This window comes from Pelodiscus sinensis, chromosome 3, assembly GCF_052426305.1.
Source record: "Pelodiscus sinensis isolate ZL-2025 chromosome 3, ASM5242630v1, whole genome shotgun sequence".
Classification (NCBI taxonomy): Eukaryota; Metazoa; Chordata; order Testudines; family Trionychidae; genus Pelodiscus; species Pelodiscus sinensis.
In genome coordinates this window covers 148993068-149015468 of record NC_143054.1, presented here as the reverse complement: position 1 = coordinate 149015468, position 22401 = coordinate 148993068, and the positions used below count along the sequence as shown (strand labels likewise).

Below are 22401 nucleotides of genomic sequence, written 5' to 3'. Positions count from 1 at the left end.
TCTGCTTCTGTCTTGATTATCTTAAACAGTTTAGTATCATCCGCAAACTTTACCACCTCACTGCTTACCCCTTTCTCCAGATCATTTATGAATAAGTTGAACAGGATTGGTCCCAGGACTGACCCTTGGGGTACACCACTAGTTACCCCTCTCCATTCTGAAAATTTACCATTTATTCCTACCCATTGTTTTCTGTCTTTTAACCAGTTCTCAATCCATGAAAGCACCTTCCCTCTTATCCCATGACAATGTAATTTACACAGGAGCCTTTGGTGAGGGACCTTTTCAAAGGCTTTCTGAAAATCTAAGTATACTATAATTACTGAATCTCCCTTGTCCGCATGTTTAACTCCTTCAAAGAACTCTTAATAGAATAGTAAGACATGATTTCCCTTTACAGAAACCATGTTGACTTTTGTCCAACAAATTATGTTCTTCTATGCGCCTGACAATTTTAATAGATGGATGCATGGCCCTATCTTGGCATCTGATCACCTTGCCAAAGAGCACATAAAGTGAAAGGGATACTTCTCCATGGTGTTGCAAGTGCTGGTAGATCAGAGGTCATTTCGCTGACATCAATGTGGAGTGGTATGGCCAGGAAAGGTGCATGATATGCGCACCTTTCAAAGGTCTATTCAGTATCCTGTCTCTGGACACAAGTGGGAACCTGATGCTTCAGAGAAAGGTGTAAGAACCCACATTGGGCAGATATTTTTTTGAGTCTTGTTATGTTCTTGGTCTCAGAGAGAGTGCTTTTTTGGTGATGGTATTTAGAACTGTCACCTCCAGTCAGAACTCAACAACTTTTCCTCTGGAGTACAGGCACCTTTTTTTTTTTTTTAATATATAAACAAACAAAAAAAGCACCGCTCAAAGACATCCTATGGCAATAATTTCCATTGTGGTGGTGGTCTCCTATGAACAACTATTTCCTTTTTGTAATGTTTGAATTTTCCACTTTTTAATGTATCCCCTTTTTGTTGTGTTATGAGACCGGAAGAATAGAAACACCTAATTTACCTTCTTTCTACCATTTGTTTTAATATATTTCTTGCATATCCACTAGGGATGTTAGCAGGTAGTCATTTACACGAATAAACCTGGGATCATCAGTTAATCCTAATGGATACATGCATTGCTGCCTCTGTATCCGGGGGAGAGGGGGAAAGGGACAGAAGCTGGCACCCCTGAGGAAATGGTTTTTAAGCCAGTTCCTGTGACTGCTGTCTCCTCCCTTGCTGACTCCCACGGAGGCAGCAGAGGGGTGGGGGCAGGCGGGAGCTGGTCTCTGGGTAGTGGGGGCACAAGCACTGGCTTCCACAAAACTGCCTGCCCCCTGCACTGCTGACTGTGATACAGAGGCAGCAAGGGAGGGCTGTATGTAACCCCTGATACAGAGGAAGCAGTTTGGAGGGTGGGAGGGAGTAGGCGGGAGACAGTACATGTGGGAAGTTGGCTGTCAAGCCAGCTCCCTGTGTGTACTGGCTCTTGCAGAGTGCCTGCTCCTCCCCCTGAGTTGCTGCCTCTGTATCAAAGGTAGCATTGCAGGGAGGCACGGGAGAGGACAGGAGGGAGCTTGTGTTCACTGGCAGCTGGCTCCCTGTGAGCAACAGCTGTCTCCTGCTCTCTTTGAGTGTAACCACTGAAAAAAAAAGTCAAGCTATATCACATCCACTGACTTTCCTATATCCACAGAGCCAGTTACTTCATCATAGAAGCTAATCAGATGGGTCAGGCATGGCTTGCCCTTTGTGAAACCTTGTTGACTATTCCTGATCACTTCCCCTCTTGCAAGTGCTTCAAAATGGATTCCTTAAGGATCCCCTCCATGATTTTTCCAGGTATTGAGGTACGGCTGACTGGTCTGTAGTTCTCTGGATTGTCCTTCTTCCCTTTTTTAAAAGATGGGTACTGCATTTGCCTTTTTCCTATCATCCGGGATCTCTCCCTGTCTCCACGAATTTTCAAAGAGAATGGCCAAAGGCTCTGTAGTGACATTTGCCAACTCCCTCAGTACCCTCGGATGCATTAAATCCAGACCAATGGATTTGTATGTTTAGCTTTTCTAAATAGTTCCTAACGTGTTCTTTCTCCACCAAGAGTTGTCCACCTCTTTCCTGTACTGTGTTGGCTGTGAAGACAGAGACAAAGAAAGCATTGAGTACTTCAGCTTTTCACACATCATCTGTCGTTCAGTTATCTCCCTCTTCCAGTAAGGGCCCCACACCCTCCTTCTCTGATCACCCTCTTATTGCTAAGATGCCTATGGAAGCCTTTCTTGTTACCCTTCACACCCTTCATTTGTGTGTGACTAGTGAAGTTGATGTTTATCGTGAGCTTTTTCAGTGGGTTGTGCCCACGAAAGCTCATGATACGATCTACATTAACGGGTGGGCAATAATTTTTTGCTGGGAGCCTCTTCAGAAATTTTTGAAGTGATCCTGGGTCTCAAGCGGAAGGGGCGGGGGCCAGCATACTTCCCTGCTTGCTTACCCACAGACCATGATTGGTCTAGGGGTGGAGGTGTGCCTCCTTCCCCAGAGGTTTCCCCTAGGTGCCCATGCCCCTGCCGGTGGGAGGAGACTTTATCCACTCCCCCTTCTGCGCCCAGGCCAATCAAAGTGGAGGAAATTTAGCATGCTCCCCTTGCCTCTAGGCCCTGATAGGCCTCCTTCTGCCAGGAGCGTGTGGCGCTTCTAAGTACTAAGCGCTCCTCGCAGGATGGGACAGGATGGAGGAAACTTTGTGCGCTTCCCCCACCCCTAGACCAAATCAGGGCTTGAGGACAGGAGAGGACGCAAAGTCTCCTTCTGCTCTTCCAGGAGCTGCATGCGCTTCCCCTTGTCCCCACGCCCTAATTGTGGCCCAACATTCTGCAGGCTGGATCAACCCAGCCCTTTTGCCCACCCCTGGTCTTTAAGGTGCTGCAAGACTATTAAGTTTTTCCAGTTACAGACTAACTCGGTTATACAGGCAGTCCCCAGGTTACATGGATCCGACTTACATCGGATCCCTACTTACAAACGGGGTGAGGCAACCCCGCACTAGCTGCTTCCCCCCAGCAGACCAAGGAGACGCGAAGCTAGCGCCCTCCCCCCCAGCAGACCACGGAGATGCGGAGTGGCTTTTCTCAGCAGGCACATCAGCTTGAGAATAAAGGACTGAGGGAAGTGAGGTGTGGGAGAATAAAACTGAGCTCTGGAGAAATGTTTGGCTAGAGTTTCCCCTACAATATGTACCAGTTCCAACTTACATACAAATTCAACTTAAGAACAAACCTACAGTCCCTATCTTGTACGTAACCCGGGGACTGCCTGTACCTCTGAAGCAGTTGATGTTTACCTATAAAAATCACATCCTTCTAAGCCTAAGTATTATACTTCCTTACCTTCCTGCGTGTTTGGTTTATTTCTGTTAAAAGCATTTCCTTCCCTGAGAGAAACAGACCATTTCTCAGTTCTGCTGCATAATAATCTACAATTGTGTGTGGCTATTACTAAAAGAGAGCCCACCCATCAGCAAGGCAAATCTGGTGGTACGGTACAGAATGCTGCACCAGCAAGATGCTTATAGTTGGTGCATTATACTAGAAGAGAGATGGATGACCCCATACTGGCAGTTCCTTTGGTGTAGCTGTACTGCTCCCAGCCCTTCCACATAGGGTTTCCTCTGTCTGTACAGCAGTCAATCCTGCCAAAGGACAGGGTGGAGAGGAGAGGCTGAGGGGAGGTATGGCCATGCCAGAGGAGCTGTGGGTATGGGGCCACTCAGTAGCCCTGTTTCTCTGCCCTTCGACAGAGCTGCATCTGCTTGGGCTCCCAGCAGCAGCCTGGGGCTTGTGGGAGTGGGGCTTAGAGCAGTACAGGCACTAGAGGAGCTGCTGGTGTCCTTTTTCCACTGCTGTTCCCAGGCCGCTGGGGCATCCACTCCCCACACTGTATTTGGCCCCAGAGTTAGGGGCAGCCGCTTGCCACGTGGTCCCAGCCACCGGAGCTGAAACTGGGACACAATGAGGCTACCCCAGTAAGGACAGCCTCATTGTGATCTGACGGACAGTTTCGGCACATGATAGCATAGATTATATTTCTGGAGGCGCAGGAATATGTATTCTTGATCTTGTAACTCACTTGGTTAGGCCCAATAATGGTGTCAGCAGAGTGAATATGTGGACAAAGCTGGCAGCGGGGTTTGTTGCAAGGGAAAGTACCAGGGTTGGTATTAGTGTGGTATGTCCTGTGGTTGTTGGTAAGAATCATCTTGAGATTAGGTGGTTGTCTATAGGAGACTATGGGTCTGTCTCCCAGAGCTTCTTGGAGTTTAGTGTCCTGTTCCAGTATAGGCTGTAATCTATTGATAATGTGTTGGACAGGTATAAGTTGGGAGCTGTAGGTGATGACAAGTGGTGTTCTATTGTTGGTTTTCTTGGGTCTGTCTTGTAGTAGATGGTTTCTAGGTATTCGTTTGGCTCTTTCAATTTGCTTTTTTATTTCTCCAGGTGGGTAGTTGAGGTTTATAAATGCTTGGTAGAGATCCTGAAGTTTCTGGTCTCTGTCTGTGGGATTAGAGCAGATGCGGTTGTATCGAAGGGCTTGGCTATAGATGATGGATCGTATGGTGTGTGCTGGATGGGAGCTGGAAGCATGTAGGTAACTGTATGAGTCAGTGGGTTTTCTGTAGAGGGTGGTGTCTAATTTTCCATTGTTGATTTGTACTGTGGTGTCCAGGAAATGGATCTCTCGTGTGGAATGGTCCAGGCTGAGGTTAATGGTGGGGTGTAGGTTGTTGAAATCTCTGTGGAATGTCTCCAGTGTTTCTTGGCCATGCGTCCAGATCATAAAGATGTCATCGATGTAGCGTAAGTAGAGAAGGGGTAAAAGGGGACAGGAGTTGAGGAAACGTTGTTCTAGGTCAGCCATAAAGATATTAGCATACTGTGGGGCCATGCGTGTACCCATGGCTGTGCCGCTGATCTGGAGGTATAAGTTCTCAAACTGGAAATAATTGTGGGTGACAACGAAGTTACATAGGTCTACTACCACGTTGGCAGTGGTGTCCTCTGGGATAGTGTTTCTAATAGCTTGTAATCCGTCTTCTATGCTATCATGTGCCGAAAGTGTCCGTCTGCTATGTACATTGGACAAACGTCTCAGACACTTTGCCAAAGAATCAATGCCCACAAAACAGATATTAGACAGGATCACAAAGAAAAAACAGTTGCTTGTCATTTCAACCAGAAAGGACGCAGTCTCAATGACCTGCTAACCTGCATCCTACTTCAGAAGACATTCAAATCTGCACTTGAAAGGGAATCCTCTTAACTGGCATTCATGCTAAAATTCGACACTCTCCGCACCGGACTTAACAAAGACCCCGGCTATCTTACACATTACAAAGATAGCTTCCCCAATTATCACCTCTAATTCTATTAACTCACAGACATTTCCCCTTCCCCACCTCTAATAGCATTAACTCACAGGCATTCACCTTCCTTCCCCCCCCCCCAATCCCCCTTCTGTTCTGTAATGTGATTTGTCGTTTTCATGTGTGTTCATTTTTTTAAATTGTATCCTTTGGTATATATGGTTGTGACTATTTTCTTCCACTATTTGATCTGAGGAAGTGGGTCTGGCCCACGAAAGCTCATCATCTAATAAACCATCTTGTTAGTCTTTAAAGTGCTACATAGTCCTGTATTTTGTTTCAGCTACACCAGACTAACACGGCTACATCTCTATCACTATTCCACATCGTAGTGACTTAAGTATCCATTGTTTGGTTGGTTAAGAACAATTTGCACCTTCTCTCTCTAACTCCATTCATCTGAAGAATTGAGTTGTGCCCACGAAAGCTCATAATACCATCTACATGTTTTGTTAGTCTTTAAAGTGCTGCTAAACTAGTGGTCTCCAACATTTTTAAGCATGAGATCACTTCTTGAATTTAAGTGCAATCCAAGATCTACCTCAAACCCAAATCCTTTGTGCCCCATGCTCCGCCTCACCGAGGCCCTGTCCCTGCTCTCTCCATCCTCCCTCCCTTCCCCATCCTCACTCTCTTTCACTAGGCTGGGGCAGAGGGTTAGGGGTCAGGTTCCGGTCTTGGGTTAAGGGATTTAGAGTGGTGACGGGCTCTGAGTTGAGCTTGGGGCAGGCAGTTGGGTTGCAGGAGTTGGTTCTAGGTGCAAGCCCTGGGAGTTTGTTTGGATGCATGGGGACTCAGGGCTAGAGCAGGGGCTTGAGGTAAAGGAGGGGATTCATGATTGGGTTAGGGTTTCAAGATGTGGGATCCAGCTGGGCCCTGCTTACCTCAGGTGTCTCCTGGGTGGTGGTGCAGTGAGGCTAAGGCAGGTTCACTGCTGCCCTAGCCCTGCACCACTCCCAAAAGCAACCGCAGACTTGCTCTGTTCCTAGTCCTGTTGTGCCCCCTCTCTGCTCTGTGGAGATAGGATACAGGGTGGGAGAAGGGGACCTTGACTTCCTCTCCCTCCCCTGTCCTGCGTAGTAAGCAGGACGCTCCTGGGGGAACAGGTCTAAGGCAAAGGGCTGGAGACATGCTTCAGTGTGGGGAGGAGCAGCTGAAAATAGCCATGTGGCCAAACCCGTTATGATCACCTGTCAGAGGCTCCAACACCTACCAGTAGATTCTGAACTACTAGTTGGTGACCACTGTGCTAGACTATTAGTTGTTTAAGTTTTTCCAGTTACAAATTAACTCAGCTGCCCCCTGAAGCTTTTGAACGTGTTAAGCATGCACAAACAAACCTACAGACACACACACTTTTTTTTTTGTCAGTTAATAATAGTGACCACTGTTTGATATTTGGGCCATAATTAAAAACCATTATTTATTATCCATGGTTGAAATTCTTTTAAACAAATTAAATTGTTTTGCACTTTCTTGACTAATGTTATAGAACAAATAAAATGTTTTGAAAATTGAAAAATATAAGAACCTTTTCATGAGAATGTTTTTGATTTTTGAACCAACTCGGTTATCTCCTTAGTATAATGATAATGCCTGCATGTACTTTTTTCATTGTATTTTTTAAGTTCTCTTTATTTTCAGATAGGAAAAGGGTTTTAATTTGAAAATTTTGTTCACTCCAAAACACTTGGAGAAGGAAATGAGCTTTCTCTTGGTGTTTTTGCTTGGGAATGTGCTATTCTAGGCCTGCCACAAATTTCCACATGATCATAGGCAGGTCCCTAAATTGATGTGGTTTCATTTCTCTCACTTTAGAAAGAGGATAATAATATTTTCCTCCATAACAAGTATGTCTTGAGGGTAAATTAATTATTGATTTTTGTGTGTTGAGATAATACATCGGTGAATGTGGTAGTAAAGCCAATACATATATCTTATTCTAAAAATTAATTTAGGCTTAAGATTTTTCCCTCCTCTCTATTGAAATAGTTTAAGGGTAAGAGGGCCTCTACAGAAACCAAACACTAACCGAAATATTTCTGCTGAAATGTTTAAAAGTAATGTATTTTAAAACATTTTTGTTCATTATTGCCTGCATTGTTTGCAAATCACATGTTGCTTTGTGCTCATGCATCACAGAAGCAAATTAAACTGCTCAACCTGAATGAAATATAGAATGAACTAACTGAAAAGGTAAACTATGTAAATGGTTAAATGTGACTTGAGGTTTCTACTAACTGTCATCTTTGGTAATCTGTTACTTTTTATGTAGTCATCTAGGAAAGAGGACTTTTATGAAGAAATATTGTGGCTTTCTATATAAAATGCAGTATATCAAAACTAAGTCAAATAGTGTGCATGCTTATATACTAGCACACAAGGCACAGATCATCTCAATAAAAAAAATCACACTAGCTAGAAACTGTTCAGTGTACAGGCAGTCCCCGGGTTACGTACAAGATAGGGACTGTAGGTTTGTTCTTAAGTTGAATCTGTATGTAAGTCGGAACTGGCGTCCAGATTCAGACACTGCTGAAACTGACCGCCAGTTCTGACTTACATACAGAATCAACTTAAGAACCCCAGGCGTCCCCAAGTCAGCTGCTGCTGAAACTGATCAGCAGCTGATTCCAGGAAGCCCGGGGCAGAGCAACTCTGCCTCGGGCTTCCTGTAGTCAGCGCTGGTCAGTTTCAGCAGAAGCTGACTTGGGGACGCCTGGGGCAGAGCAGCTGGGGTGCTACTGGACCAACCCAGCAGCACCCCATCTGCTCTGCCCCAGACGTCCTGATTCAGCCGCTGCTGAAACTGACCAGCAGCGGCTGAATCAGGACCTGGGGCAGGGCAGCTGGGGTGCTGCCGGGTTGGTCCAGTAGTGCCCATGGGCGCTGCAGGACCAATCGGCAGCGCCCCAGCTGCTCTGCCCCAGAGTCCAAAACAAAAGCCTGGTCTGCTGGGGGGGGGGGGAGCACACTAGCTGCGCGCCCCCCCTCCCCCCCCAGCAGACCAGGGACACGGGGAGCAGAGCCGCAGCGGCAGCGGGGTGCCGCGCCTCTGAGGCTTTGCTCTGGCAAAGCCTCAGAGGCGAGGGACCCCGCCACGGCTGCGGCTTCAGTCTGGGTGCCTGTGGTCTGCTGGGGACGGCCCCCAGCAGACCACAGGCACCCGGACTGAAGCCGCAGCCGCGGGGGGTCCCGCGCCTCTGAGGCTTTGCCAGAGCAAAGCCTCAGAGGCGCGGGGAACCGCCGCTGCTGCCGCTTTAGTCAAAGCGGCAGCAGCGGCGGTTCCCCGCGCCTCTGAGGCTTTGCTCTGGCAAAGCCTCAGAGGCGCGGGACCCCCCGCGGCTGCGGCTTCAGTCCGGGTGCCTGTGGTCTGCTGGGGGCCGTCCCCAGCAGACCACAGGCACCGGGTCTCAAGGGGCAGCAGCAGCGGTTCCCGCGCTTCTGAGGCTTTGCTCTGGCAAAGCCTCAGAAGCGCGGGAACCCACCCGGTGCCCCTGGTCTGCTGGAGACGGTCTCCAGCAGACCAGGGGCACCGGAGCAGCTTACGAACGGGGCTTTCTCGCCCCGACTTCCGGGGCGAGAAAGCTCCGTTCGTAAGTGTGGATCCGACATAAGTCGGATCCGCGTAAGTCGGGGACTGCCTGTAATTACATTGAGATTTTGGCTGTATGTCTGAGATTTTTACATTGAAAGAATTTCACCATGTCCTTAGTCTTTTTCCTGATTTACCTGATTTTAAGGGACCATGAGCGGGGAGGGGAAGGATTTAAGTAACATTTGTGAGGAATTAAGTAATATAATTAAGGAAATGTAGCACAAGAATGGACGTCAAGCTAATAGAATATTATTTGGTCTACAGTTAACACACAATTTTCTTTCTTCCTCTTTATTCATAGAGTGTAAATCAAAAGGCCTTCAGTGGGTGATAGATACAACCATTGCTTACCCTAATGCAGAACCTATAGACATTCAGACCTGGATTCTTGGCTACAGACGACCGACAGTCACACATGTGCATTACAGGTAGGAAAAACTTTTAGTACACAATTGAATTAAGGACTAAAAATCAGCGTGAGCACATTTCAGAGTATTGAGTTAAAATAAAATTTGTACTTAATCTTTATTTAGAAGTGGTTTGTGTGTGGATGTGTGAGGCAGTTGTATTGTGATTAGTCATCAACTTTCAACAACATATATTGTAGATAGTCTAATGATTCTTGGGATTCTCTCATCCAGCCAGTGGGTCAAATTATGCTTGCACTTTACTGTGCTGCAGCATGCGATGTGAAAAATGGAAATTACAGAGCAGAGATACTAAGGACTAGTCTAGTCAATTCTCCCTCCTTGCTGCCTCTATCAGTACTTGACCTTACCCCGTTCTTTCAATTAGTGGTCAAAATGAGCGGTCACTCGTGATGTAGTTAGCGCTTACTCCAGCCTGGATGCAAAGGTCTGACTTAGCACCCAGCACCACAGCGTAAGTGTGTAGTGTTGAGCTGGCCCTGACTCCCCCTATGCAGTCATGGCCAGAAAACTGAAGAAGGCTGATAGGGGTTGATCTCCTACTGCCCACAAGGAGAAGGACAAGGCTAGGGGAGAGCCAAGACCTGTGCTGGGCAGTTCAGCTCCATATTCTGGAAGTTTCAGAGGGGTAGCCGTGTTAGTCTGGATCTGCAAAAGCGGCAAGGAGTCCTGTGGCACCTAATAGACCAACAGATGTATTGGAGCATAAGCTTTCGTGGGCAAAGACCCACTTTGTCAGATGCATGTAGTGGAAATTTCCAGAGGCAGGTAATTTCCACTACATGCATCTGACAAAGTGGATCTTTGCCCATGAAAGCTTATGTTCCAATACATCTGTTAGTCTATAAGGTGCCACAGGACTCCTTGTCACTTATTCTGGAAGTTGAGCTTCAGCTCATGTTCAGCGTAACAGTGCAGCCCATCCTGTCCCTTGCTTATAAGCTCCAACACAGGGGAGCTATTAATGCCCAAAGCTTTCCAGGCTGTGCAGGAAATCTTGATGATTCCCGTGCTGCCCACGCTGGCCAGACCTTAGGATAAGCCCACCTTGATGCCCTTTCATGCACCTGAATAACACCACGTCCCATCACGGGACACTCCCCAGCACTGGTCATTCACTAGGAGCCAACATGTCTCAGATCTGGGGAGGCAGTCACAACAAAGCCCTATCTGGTGTCCAGACTCTGGGCACTGACAATAGGAGTTAAGAGGACCTTGCCGGCTACCTCGAACAGACCCTTAGAGGCACATGCCTCCCAGCAAGCGAGGTTCTAGGCTGTCCCATCAAACAGAGTCATTATGGATCCTGAGAACATTCGGCCAACAGGAGCCAAGACTTTGCCATTGATCCCCAAGAAGGGTGTTGCTGTGTCTGGGGAGTTTCCCAGAACGACCAGCCTGCAATACGATGAAGTACAAGTCATGAAGTATTAAATGTGGCTCTCCGGTCTTCTGTTGTGGCTCCACTGAGCCCTACCATTCACTAAGGTCCCCACGGAGACGTATGTTCCATCTGGACTGTTCCACCTCTAGATGTGACTGTGATCACCGTCAGTTGCGAAGTCGCTGCTCCAGTAGATCCTGGTCACTGGGTACCTACCGTTACATATCCAGTTCTGTGCGGAGCAGGGCTTCATATCAGTGGTGCCGACGCCCAGGCCCTTGCTGCAGTCTACATTGCAAGCACCATTGCTGTTGGTGCAGACCTCTGCTAGTCCCTCAGGAAGAGCAGAGCTGGGGTGTTCTGGCCCTTCCCAGGGTTATTGGTGTACAAGGAGAAGTTATATGGGAGGTGGTCATGTGGCCAGTATTTCTCCTCCCCTCCCACTCCCGTTCCATCTTGGTAGTTGCCCGTACGGGCAACCCTGGCTGCTCTTCTCTGGGTTATCTACTGAGGCTCAGGCCCTCCTTTTTAATGGCTATGCTCTATTTACAGAGCAGACAGATAACAAATTATATGGGCTGAGAATTCTGCTACACACTGAAAACCTTCTCAAACAGTTCAAACCACAACCACATCAGAGGCAAGGAAGCCAACCTTGGCAGGACCCATCACACAAAATACCCAAAGGGTCTAGATGGCATGAGCCATCAGCCCCCACCTTCTACCTAGTCGGACTCAACTTGCTCTAAATAGTGAGCTAAGAAGCTGTTTTGAATTATGTCTAAGGTTTGGATACCCTCTTCTTTTTCCTCAGAGTATATGTAGTCCCGGATGTTTTTTCGCCATGACAATTAACGCTCAAGGTAGTAAAACATAGAAAGATTCTTAAATGTTAATGTTTAATTTGAAACTATCATATGACTATTTTATGGTGGACTTTAAATTAGAACTAAATGATAGAGGTATGATTAATGACTTGCTCATTCAAATTACAACTGGGCTTACCTCAAAAATAAACTCTGCCATTGTGGTAGAAAGTACTGTCTTTCGCTTTACATAGCTGATATTGGTGAACAAATAACATTCAAGCTGTCATATTTCATAACCTTTTCGTGTCAGCAAAGATACTGTGCAAGACAATGTCTACCAAAGTAGCTTGGGGAAATTCCCAGGAGCCTCTTAGCTAGTTACTTCTATATCCAAGAGAAGCCTTATGGAATTAAGTCATACCTTTTATTGAATTAAATGTAATACCACTGAACTCTATTCAATTACAATCTAATTGTTTGTTGTAGGATTCTATGTATATTTTCTAGGATACTAAGGGAAATCTTGGGGAAATGTTAGGAACTTCACCTGTATTGTCCCAAACAGTTCTTTGAAGTTGAAGCAAAATGCAGGACAATGTAGCACTTTAAAGACTAACAAGATGGTTTATTAGATGATGAGCTTTCGTGGGCCAGACCCACTTCCTCAGATCAAATAGTGGAAGAAAGTAGTCACAACCATATATACCAAAGGATACAATTTAAAAAAATGAACAAATATGAAAAGGACAAATCACATTGCAGAACAGAAGGAGGATGCGGGGGGGTGGGAAGGGGGAGGAAGGAAGGTAAGTGTCTGTGAATTGCTGATATTAAAGGTAGGGAGAGTGGGATGTTTGTGAGTTAATGGTATTACAGGTGATAATTGGGGAAACTGTCTTGATAATGGGTGAGAAAGTTCAAAGACTTGTTAAGTCCCTGGTGGTAAGTGTCGAATTTTAACATGAATGACAGTTCAGAGGATTCCCTTTCAAGTGCAGATGTAAAAGGTCTTTGTAGCAGAATGCAGGTGGCTAAGTCATTTAGAGAGTGTCCTTTCTGGTTAAAGTGGCAAGAAACTGTTTTCTCTTTGTGATCTTGTCTAATATCTGTTTTGTGGGCATTAATCCTTTGGCGAAGTGTCTGAGATGTTTGTCCAATGTACATAGCAGACGGACACTTTCGGCACATGATAGCGTAGATTATATTTCTGGATGCGCAGGAATATGTGTTCTTGATCTTATAACTCACTTGGTTAGGTCCAATAATGGTATCAGCAGAATGAATATGTGGACAAAGCTGGCAACGGGGTTTGTTGCAAGGGAAGGTACCAGGGTTGGTATTAGTGTGGTATGTCCTGTGGTGGTTGGTAAGAATCATCTTGAGGTTAGGTGGTTGTCTATAGGAGACTATGGGTCTGTCTCCCAGAGCCTCTTTGAGTATGGTATCCTGTTCCAATATAGGCTGTAGTTTCTTGATAATGTGTTGGACAGGTTTAAGTTGGGGGTTGTAGGTGATGACAAGTGGTGTTCTATTGTTGGTTTTCTTGGGTCTGTCTTGAAGTAGATGGTTTCTAGGTATTCGTCTGGCTCTTTCAATTTGCTTTTTTGTTTCTCTGGGTGGGTAGTTGAGATTTATAAATGCTTGGTAGAGATCCTGAAGCTTCTGGTCTCTGTCAGTGGGGTTAGAGCAGTTACCTACATGCATCCAGCTCCCATCCAGAACACACCACACGATCCATCGTCTATAGCCAAGCCCTTCGATACAACCGATCTGCTCTAACCCCACTGACAGAGACCAGAAGCTTCAGGATCTCTACCAAGCATTTATAAATCTCAACTACCCACCCAGAGAAACAAAAAAGCAAATTGAAAGAGCCAGACGAATACCTAGAAACCATCTACTTCAAGACAGACCCAAGAAAACCAACAATAGAACACCACTTGTCATCACCTACAACCCCCAACTTAAACCTGTCCAACACATTATCAAGAAACTACAGCCTATATTGGAACAGGATACCATACTCAAAGAGGCTCTGGGAGACAGACCCATAGTCTCCTATAGACAACCACCTAACCTCAAGATGATTCTTACCAACCACCACAGGACATACCACACTAATACCAACCCTGGTACCTTCCCTTGCAACAAACCCCGTTGCCAGCTTTGTCCACATATTCATTCTGCTGATACCATTATTGGACCTAACCAAGTGAGTTATAAGATCAAGAACACATATTCCTGCGCATCCAGAAATATAATCTACGCTATCATGTGCCGAAAGTGTCCGTCTGCTATGTACATTGGACAAACATCTCAGACACTTCGCCAAAGGATTAATGCCCACAAAACAGATATTAGACAAGATCACAAAGAGAAAACAGTTTCTTGCCACTTTAACCAGAAAGGACACTCTCTAAATGACTTAGCCACCTGCATTCTGCTACAAAGACCTTTTACATCTGCACTTGAAAGGGAATCCTCTGAACTGTCATTCATGTTAAAATTCGACACTTACCACCAGGGACTTAACAAGTCTTTGAACTTTCTCACCCATTATCAAGACAGTTTCCCCAATTATCACCTGTAATACCATTAACTCACAAACATCCCACTCTCCCTACCTTTAATATCAGCAATTCACAGACACTTACCTTCCTTCCTCCCCCTTCCCACCCCCCCGCATCCTCCTTCTGTTCTGCAATGTGATTTGTCCTTTTCATATTTGTTCATTTTTTTAAATTGTATCCTTTGGTATATATGGTTGTGACTACTTTCTTCCACTATTTGATCTGAGGAAGTGGGTCTGGCCCACGAAAGCTCATCATCTAATAAACCATCTTGTTAGTCTTTAAAGTGCTACATTGTCCTGCATTTTGCTTCAACTACCCCAGACTAACACGGCTACATTTCTATCACAGTTCTTTGAAGTGGCTTTTCCAGGTGATTTTTGGGAGACCTTTTGAACCTTTGCTCTGGGGAGAAAAACCCTTGTCTACTGATTACCTCCTGCTGGAAATTCCAGATCAAAGATCCCTCAACTGTATGAAGGAAGGACTAAACTTTTCATGAATGAGCTCAGGCTGTTATCTTTTTGTGGCTATAGAAGGTGTTGTGATGTTGAAGGTGTTGATCACCTGTCAGAACCCATGTTGGAGTTGAGGCGATCTCTGGTAAACATATTAGCCTATAGGTTCCTGGATTGTTTTAAAGTTGTTTTCTCTGTAGCTAAGAATAAATAATCTAGCATAGAAAGAGCTGTGTGATAGTTTAACTGTGAACTGCCATGTCATACTGTTGCTATTCTCTGAAGAGAAGCAAGCAGGCTTGCTTAAGCAGTCTGTCTTTCATTGGTAGTAACACAGCGAAGGCAGGGAACTGTTCAGCCTGGAGGTGTATCTTCACCTAATCCTGAGAGTGGTTGTCTTTGCCGGGCCATAGAGGAGAGGAATACAGGTGCAGTTTCCCTGAACTGACACACAGCCATCTCAGTTGCTCTTCAGAGCTCAGTTGTCATTTAATAATAGTCTCTAGCTGTTGTGGTTAAAAATCCCTTTAAACTATGACCTATACATGGGTGTCTTCCTGAGCATCCAGAGAACCAGAAATAATATATCTGAAGTGAGAACCAGATTTGTCATTTCAGTGGATTATTATTTTAGCTAAACATTTTGGTCTAATAAAATACTTAAACTCGATGCACATCTGTGCACACTGTGTCAGTTTGTCAGTACATTTTCTTCTCTGAGTGATTGTCATATCAATTGCAGGTTAGGTGCACCCATATTCAAAGTTATTTTTTAGGCCAGGGTTAGTTAAGTTCTTTGGAATGAATAAGGTGAATATTTCTGATAATTGACTATATGAAGTAGAAAGGGTAATGGAATATTTAAATTCCCCTCAAGTTAGCTTTATGCTTCTTAAAACTTATTTTTAAGAATTGTGTAAGGCAGGGGTTCTCAAACTTGGTGATACCACGAACCCCCTCTAAATTGCTTGCTGACCCTCCTCTAAGTTGCTTGCAACCCACCAGGGGGTCGGGACCCACAGTTTGAGAAACGCGGGTGTAAGGGTTATATTTAGCAACATTAGCAGTAAGCTATGAATGCTATTGATGAAATGACTTGAGTTATGCTATATTATGTGTCCCATTTCAGTAGCTAGTACTAAGCATGTACAGTAATACTTCTATTTGGACTTCATTCCAGGTTTTGTCTGTCACTTTGCCAACCCACCAGTTACCCTGATCAGTAAACTGATCATTTACTGGCTTTACTTTTTGAGAATTTTGTGGCCGGATGTTGCACAACTGCATTTCAATAACAGTCCTTCTCTTGACAGCTTAATCTTTTCAGGAACAGCAATTATGAGAACTAGTGAGAATCCGTGGAGACAGCAGGTGTGTGTATATGGAGAATAGATCATGGTTTAGAATGCTGTTGTCATTGAGATAGCTTTCAGTGTTAATGAAAATCCTTTAGTTCTATTGTCACAATACTGTAACTGATCCAGAAATGAGAATTCAGGTTAATTGAGGCCCAGTTTCTTTTTATTTTGTTTGTTTGAAATTGCTGCTGGCTGTGAAATGTTTGTGCCTGTATTATTCTGAGCAGCTTTGCTTGTCCAAAAAGCAGGTGTCTCATGTTCATGGTGTCAATTCTTAACCAGAAACTATTCTGAAACAGATTGAGAACCACATACCCAACTTCACTTTGCCCATTCCTGCCCACTTTTCAGCAGCCAGCCTGATACCTGCCACATTTTCTCTCCTGGCCCAGACTTCCATCCCTGGTTGGAAGGAAAAAATAGTACCTTCTGTTGTGCTATATATATATATATATATATATATATATCTCAGTCTGCGCCACTTCCTGCAGCTTCCATTGGCTGGGAATGGTGATCCTCAGCCAGTGGAAGCTGCAAGTGGCTGAACCTGCAGATGCATGTGGGCAAATAAAGTTCTAGTGGCTTGCCAGGAGCTAAATCTAGTGAACCACATCTGACTTATTGCCCACTCCTGTACTAGACCACAAGTGATTAAAGGATAATCAAGGTTATAGTCATAGGCCACTGAACACTCTATCAGATGTTAACTATTTTTGGTCCCTTAATAACCTGGGCAAGATTCAGACTGCTGACCAAGAAGTGAAAGGCTCCATGTTCTGTTACTCCTTGAAAAAAATTTAATGAAAAATTATTACTGGAGAGCTTAGATCAGGGGTTCCCAAACTTTTTGGCATCATGCCCCCCTTTTTGATTTTTGAAAAACCTTTAACCCCCCCCCTCCCCATAGCAGCAAAACTTGTTGAGCAAAAAAAAGGGGAAGGGGGGAAGAACTGAACAGGGCAGCAAAACTTGATGGGGGGGAGGCTGGGTCGCCCCGCCACCCCCTCCCCCCCGGAATTTCTTTGCGCCTCCCCCCCTACCCCCCCAGTTTGGGAACTCATGGCTTAGATGAAAATTTATAATATTACATCCATTTTACAGATGGTGAACTAAGACAGATTAGGTTGAAAACTACTGAAAATGTCCACCAATTTTGGATGCCCAATTTCAGATGTTTCTAGAATCTAACTTTTTTCCTGAGTGCAATTAAAAACTGCAACTAGTCGGTGCCAGCTGATTCAGGCTTGTAGGGTTTTGGGACCAGACGAGGGGAGAGGGTCCCCAAGCATAACATCTACACTAAAATAAAACAGCCTCTTGGTCCAAGCCCCACAAGTCTGAGTCCTCTCCAGCCATGGGTGTCTCATTGATAATTGCATTGTAGGCATATCTTGAGAGTACAGAAGATTGTCTCCCTACAATCTTTTCAAAAGCTAAATATCGCAATGGGCCTTACCGAATGCCAGAGAACCCACTGTTGCCAGGAAGAGCAACTGCGGGGAGAGTTCAGCACAGCCCTGTAGCCTGGGACTGGATCATGCTTTGTTTGGATGCACTATTTGAAGAATACAGCTTTCAAACTCTGAGCCTATGGGAGTTGTGGGAAATGACTGTGTTCAGAAGCTTATAATGTTTGTAAATTTGAGTTTTGGGGGGGAAAGGGTTCTACTCCTGGTATTTTCTGATCCCAAAGTCTAAGGGGAATCTTCGTCCCATCCTAGACCTCAGAGGGCTCAGTGCCTTTATAAGAAGTCCAGGTTCAGGATGGTGACACTACCCTCCATTATTCCCTTCCTTGATCTATGGGACTGGTACGCTGCCCTCAACTTGAAAAACGCATACTTCCACATTTCCATTATCCCCTCCCACAAGAGGTTCCTCCGCTTTACGGTAGGCACAGATCACTACCAGTTTGTGGTCCTTACATTTGGCCTATCCACTGCCCCCAGAGTGTTTACCAAGTGTATGGCAGTGGTGGCCACCTTGCTGGGAGGAGAGGGTGCAAGTCTTTCCCTACCTCGGACTGGCTAATCAGGGGCCACTCTTGAAGCCAGGTGTTGTCACATAGACCTGGCTGGAGATGCTTTCGCCCGCCTAGGGCTCATGTTGAATAAGGCGAAACCCATCCTCGTCCCCATGCAGGTGATAGAATTTGGGGGGGAACGAGGGGGAGGTGAGAGGCAAGACTAGGTGCTATGACAGGGCGGGTGGCTCTAGTGAGCAACATATTTGTGTTAATTGTCGTACCTCGGTGTTTTCGTACCTCGGTACCTTCGGTGGTCTGGACTGTCAGCGTCGTCTGGTCAGGGTCGTCCTGGCGCGCTCCTGACAGGACCTCTACTCTATCAGTGATAAACTTTCGGCTGCGTGCATAACAATCAGTACTCCCTTTATCTAGAGCGTTAGACCCCGTGCACTTGGGTCAACACAGAAGATCTCTGAGAGGTCCTGGAAACAACAGATGCAGGCAAGGTTTGAAATCAATCGAGCAGGTTTATTGTCAAATGCAAAGCTCTACCAGTTGGTAACAGAGATGAGTACAATGTTACACCACTGGGCACTATGGCCTGCATTGACAAGGTACCAACAAGGGAGAGGCTTATTGCCATATATCAGATATTAATAGCAGTTAGTCAAAGTTAAGCTACTGTGCATTCTGTAAGTTTAGGCAGTGACACCTGCCGTTCAGGTGCCTCGTGCGCCCCTCCCCCCCCAGGTCGGCCGGAGAGCACCCTCTGCGGTGTCCTTTTATAGACAGGTGCAAACAACTTACATCATTTCTTTACGTACGAGGTTACCACCCTCTGTTGCCTAGTTACCACCCCTCACCTTATGGAAGGGGGGCTTGCTTACTATCCTTCATGCTGTAATTTCCGACCTGGTCCTGAACCTGGGTCGGTATGTGCATTAGTTTTTAGAGAGTTTTTATACCAAGACATTTCTTATTAAGATGTTCCATTACTCCCCTTTGGCCTACAGTCTGTACCCAGTGCCTCCCTGTGTCCTTCCATGCTTGACCTAACTTACACAATCACATAGTTATCAATAGGGCCTCTTTCTTGGCTCCTGTGTTACTGAACCAAAGTCTTGCTCACTAGATTGCAGGCCTGTTGCTGTTTGCATGTTACAGGCCTCTATTTAGGCCTGCTGACTCCATGTTACTGACCCTCAACTTACTACTATAATTAGGGACATAATTCTAAATCTCCAGTCCGCGTCTTTGATGACTACAAGAAACTGTGTGAAACTTCTGCATCACATGGCAGCTTGTACTTTCATAGTGCAATACACCAGGTTACGCTTGCACCTCCTGCAAACGTGGCTGGCGAGGGTCTACAATCCAGCCCATGCTAATATTGACACGGTGGTAACTGTCCCTCCCGAGGTTCTGGCTGCAATGGACTGGTGCCTGTAGTATAACGAAGTGTGGGGGGGAGTTCCCTTCGCCCAGCAGCCTGTTACAATGTAGCTGGTGATGATACAGGATGGGGAGCCCACCTCACCAAACTCAGGACTCAAGATATGTGGTCCTGTTCCAAGCAGTTGCTGCATATAAACATCAGGGAGCTGAGGGTGGTGCACCTGGAGTGCCAGGCATTTCTTCCTTGGCTGAGGGGCAATCATGTCTCAGTCCTGATGGACAACACAACAGTGATGTTTTATATCAATCAACAGGGTGGAGCTCGATCCTCTCCCCTCTAGCTCTAGACCTGTGAGACCTCTGCATCATGCATGTTGGCAGATATCATCAGTACTCCTCTGATAGGGTTCGAACAGAGAAGCTCCCCACACCTCAAACACAGATCTTCCATGCCATGAGGTGGAGGGATTGCAGGCTCGGCTGGTACAGATGACCCTGATCCAGCTCCTGAGTCAACAGGTCTGGCAGGAGAAGTAGAGCAATGGGGTCCTCCACTGACAGCACCATCAGGGTATACCAGTGTGGCTATGGCCACGCCGGGGCCATCGGAATCACCGATGCACTGTACCTTCGCACCCTTAGAACCTCATGTATGAGTGGGAAGGGGAGGAGAAGCATACAGGAGGCAAGGGATCCACTACATTATCATGGCATCTCCCACCGACCCCAGGCACTGGTCCATGTAAGAGCAAAACTCGTCGCATTTCTTGTTGGTGTCTGAGGCTAACAGGCCCAGGTGGGGAGTCTCCCACTTGCAGAAAAGAAGGTCCTTTGTAAAGCCGGGAATTAAAAACCTCTAGCGATGGAGATTCCACCACCTCCCTAGGTAACCCATTCCAGTGCTTCACCACCCGCCTAGTGAAATAGTTTTTCCTAATATCCAACCTAGATCTCCTCTACTGTAACTTGAGCCCATTGGTCCTTGTTCTGCCATCCATCACTACTGTGAACAGCCTTTCTCCATCCTCTTTGGAACCTCCCTTCAGGAAGTTGAAGGCTGCTATCAAATCCCCCCTCACTCTCTTCTTTTGCAGACTAAGTAAACCCAAATCCCTCAGCCTCTCATAGGTCATGTGCTCCAGCCCCCTAATCATTTTGGCTGCCCTCCGCTGGACCCTCTCCAGTGTGTCCACATTCTTTCTGTAGTGGGGGGAGGGGAGCCCAGAACTGGACAGATTACTCCAGATGTAGCCTCACCAGAGCCGAATGAAGAGGAATAATCACTTCTCTGGATCTGCTGGCGATGCTCCTCCTGATGCACCCTAATATGCCATTAGCCTTGTTGGCTACAAGGACACACTGTTGACTCATATCCAGCTTCTCATCCACTGTAATCCCCAAGTCCTTTTCTGCAGAACTGCTGCTTAGTTGTTCAGTCCCCAGCCTGTAACAATGCTTGGGATTCTTCCGTCCCAAATCCAGGACCCTGTACTTCTCCTTCTTGAAACTCATGAGATTTCTTTTGGCCCACACCTCCAATTTGCTGGACCAGAGAGTCCCAGATTTAGAAGGTTCAATCTATAATTGTCTATATGGAATTTGTTGGTTTATCATATTACATATTCTCACATCCTCCTATTGGTTACATTTTCCAGTTTAAAATGGTTTGCTTCCTTCCCCATAGGATGTAACTTACATCACTTTAGCTAATTTATATACATGTAACTTACACATATAACCCCTCTGAACTTGGTCCACTATCTTCTGGTCTTACCATTTTTTCCCTCCGAAGTCCCTTCCATGCAATACATTACCATCTTGTGGGTAAAGTGCTGCCTAGAAATTATTGCCATATTTCAGGGGCAATCATGCCACAGCTCTTTAACCAGCCATTAGTTCCCTGCTACACGGCATACATTCTAAGGGATGGAGGCCTGGCCAGTAGGTCTCTGAATTACGTAGATATACACAGGCCAAAACTTATGTAGGGAGATGCATCCACTGTTGCATCCTCCACAGAATGGCTAAACATTGGCATTTACTCTACAACTTGAGTCTAAAATGGGGGTTGGGGAAAAGAGCATGAACATTTTTTACTCGTGGTTGTGGAAGAGCATTTGTTCTGTTATGTGCACATATGCTTGCGTAATCTGTTTTTGGGGAGTGGGGAAAGTATCAAAATCTGTGAATGTATAACGTTTTCTAATGGAATAGCTGACTTTTGAATGTACAGTTATTGACAGAGCATGCTGCCTTTAAAACTATAACATTCCAATCTAGAATTCTTTGTAGAAAATCTCTAGCTTTCTCCTCTCCTTCCCCCCCATCATCCAGCTTTTCCCATTTGTGGGCAAGAACACTGTTCAGCACTGGGCAGTTATCTGCATTTCATCCATGCAATAGATAAATGTTTAACACTTTATTCCTCTAGCAGCTGAAATGATAATAATTATTTGATCTGACATAAGTGACCGTCTGTGATTAAAATGAATAATTATACAGTAATTCCTCATTTAACACGTACCCGCTTAATGCATTTTTGCAATAGCACAATTTTTTTTTAGGGAATGTTTTTTGAATTACTCGACCGTCCCCGGAATAACACGATTTCCCCAACTGGCCCATTGCCGGCGGCTGCGCAGGGCTTCCCCTGCCTCCCTGCAAAGCAGCAAAGGATTCGCTGCACCATTCCCCACTGACTCCCCCTCGCCAGACGCCCCAGATTGCAGGCCAGTGGCTGGGTTTCCCCAGCCGGCCCATCACCGCCGGCTGCGCGGGGCTTCCCCTGACTCCCTGCAAAGTGGCAGAGGGTTCGCCGCTTGCCGCGCCATTCCCCAGCGATGCCTCCTCTCCGGATGCAGTGCAGATCCCAGCAGTCCCATCACAGGGGCATACTCCCAATCCAATCCCCCTCCCCTCTCCTCCCCTTCTCTTCCCAGAGCCAAACACCTCCCCTCCCTTCTGTAACCCAGTCCTCTCTCTCCCCCAACCTTATATCTCAGTCCCAACAG

At 46.0% G+C, this 22401-nt stretch overlaps 1 protein-coding gene across 9 annotated transcripts in view; it reads left to right on the top strand.

The window, feature by feature from the left end:
* The window catches only part of LPGAT1 (lysophosphatidylglycerol acyltransferase 1), a 249199-nt gene that overhangs the window by 102112 nt on the left and 124686 nt on the right, over positions 1 to 22401 (top strand). For all 9 annotated transcript variants that reach the window (XM_075925141.2, XM_075925145.2, XM_075925139.2 and 6 more), the window contains one exon: positions 9324 to 9450. In XM_075925141.2, coding sequence (XP_075781256.2) covers positions 9324 to 9450 — 127 coding nt within the window. The remainder of the gene's footprint in view (positions 1 to 9323; positions 9451 to 22401) is intronic.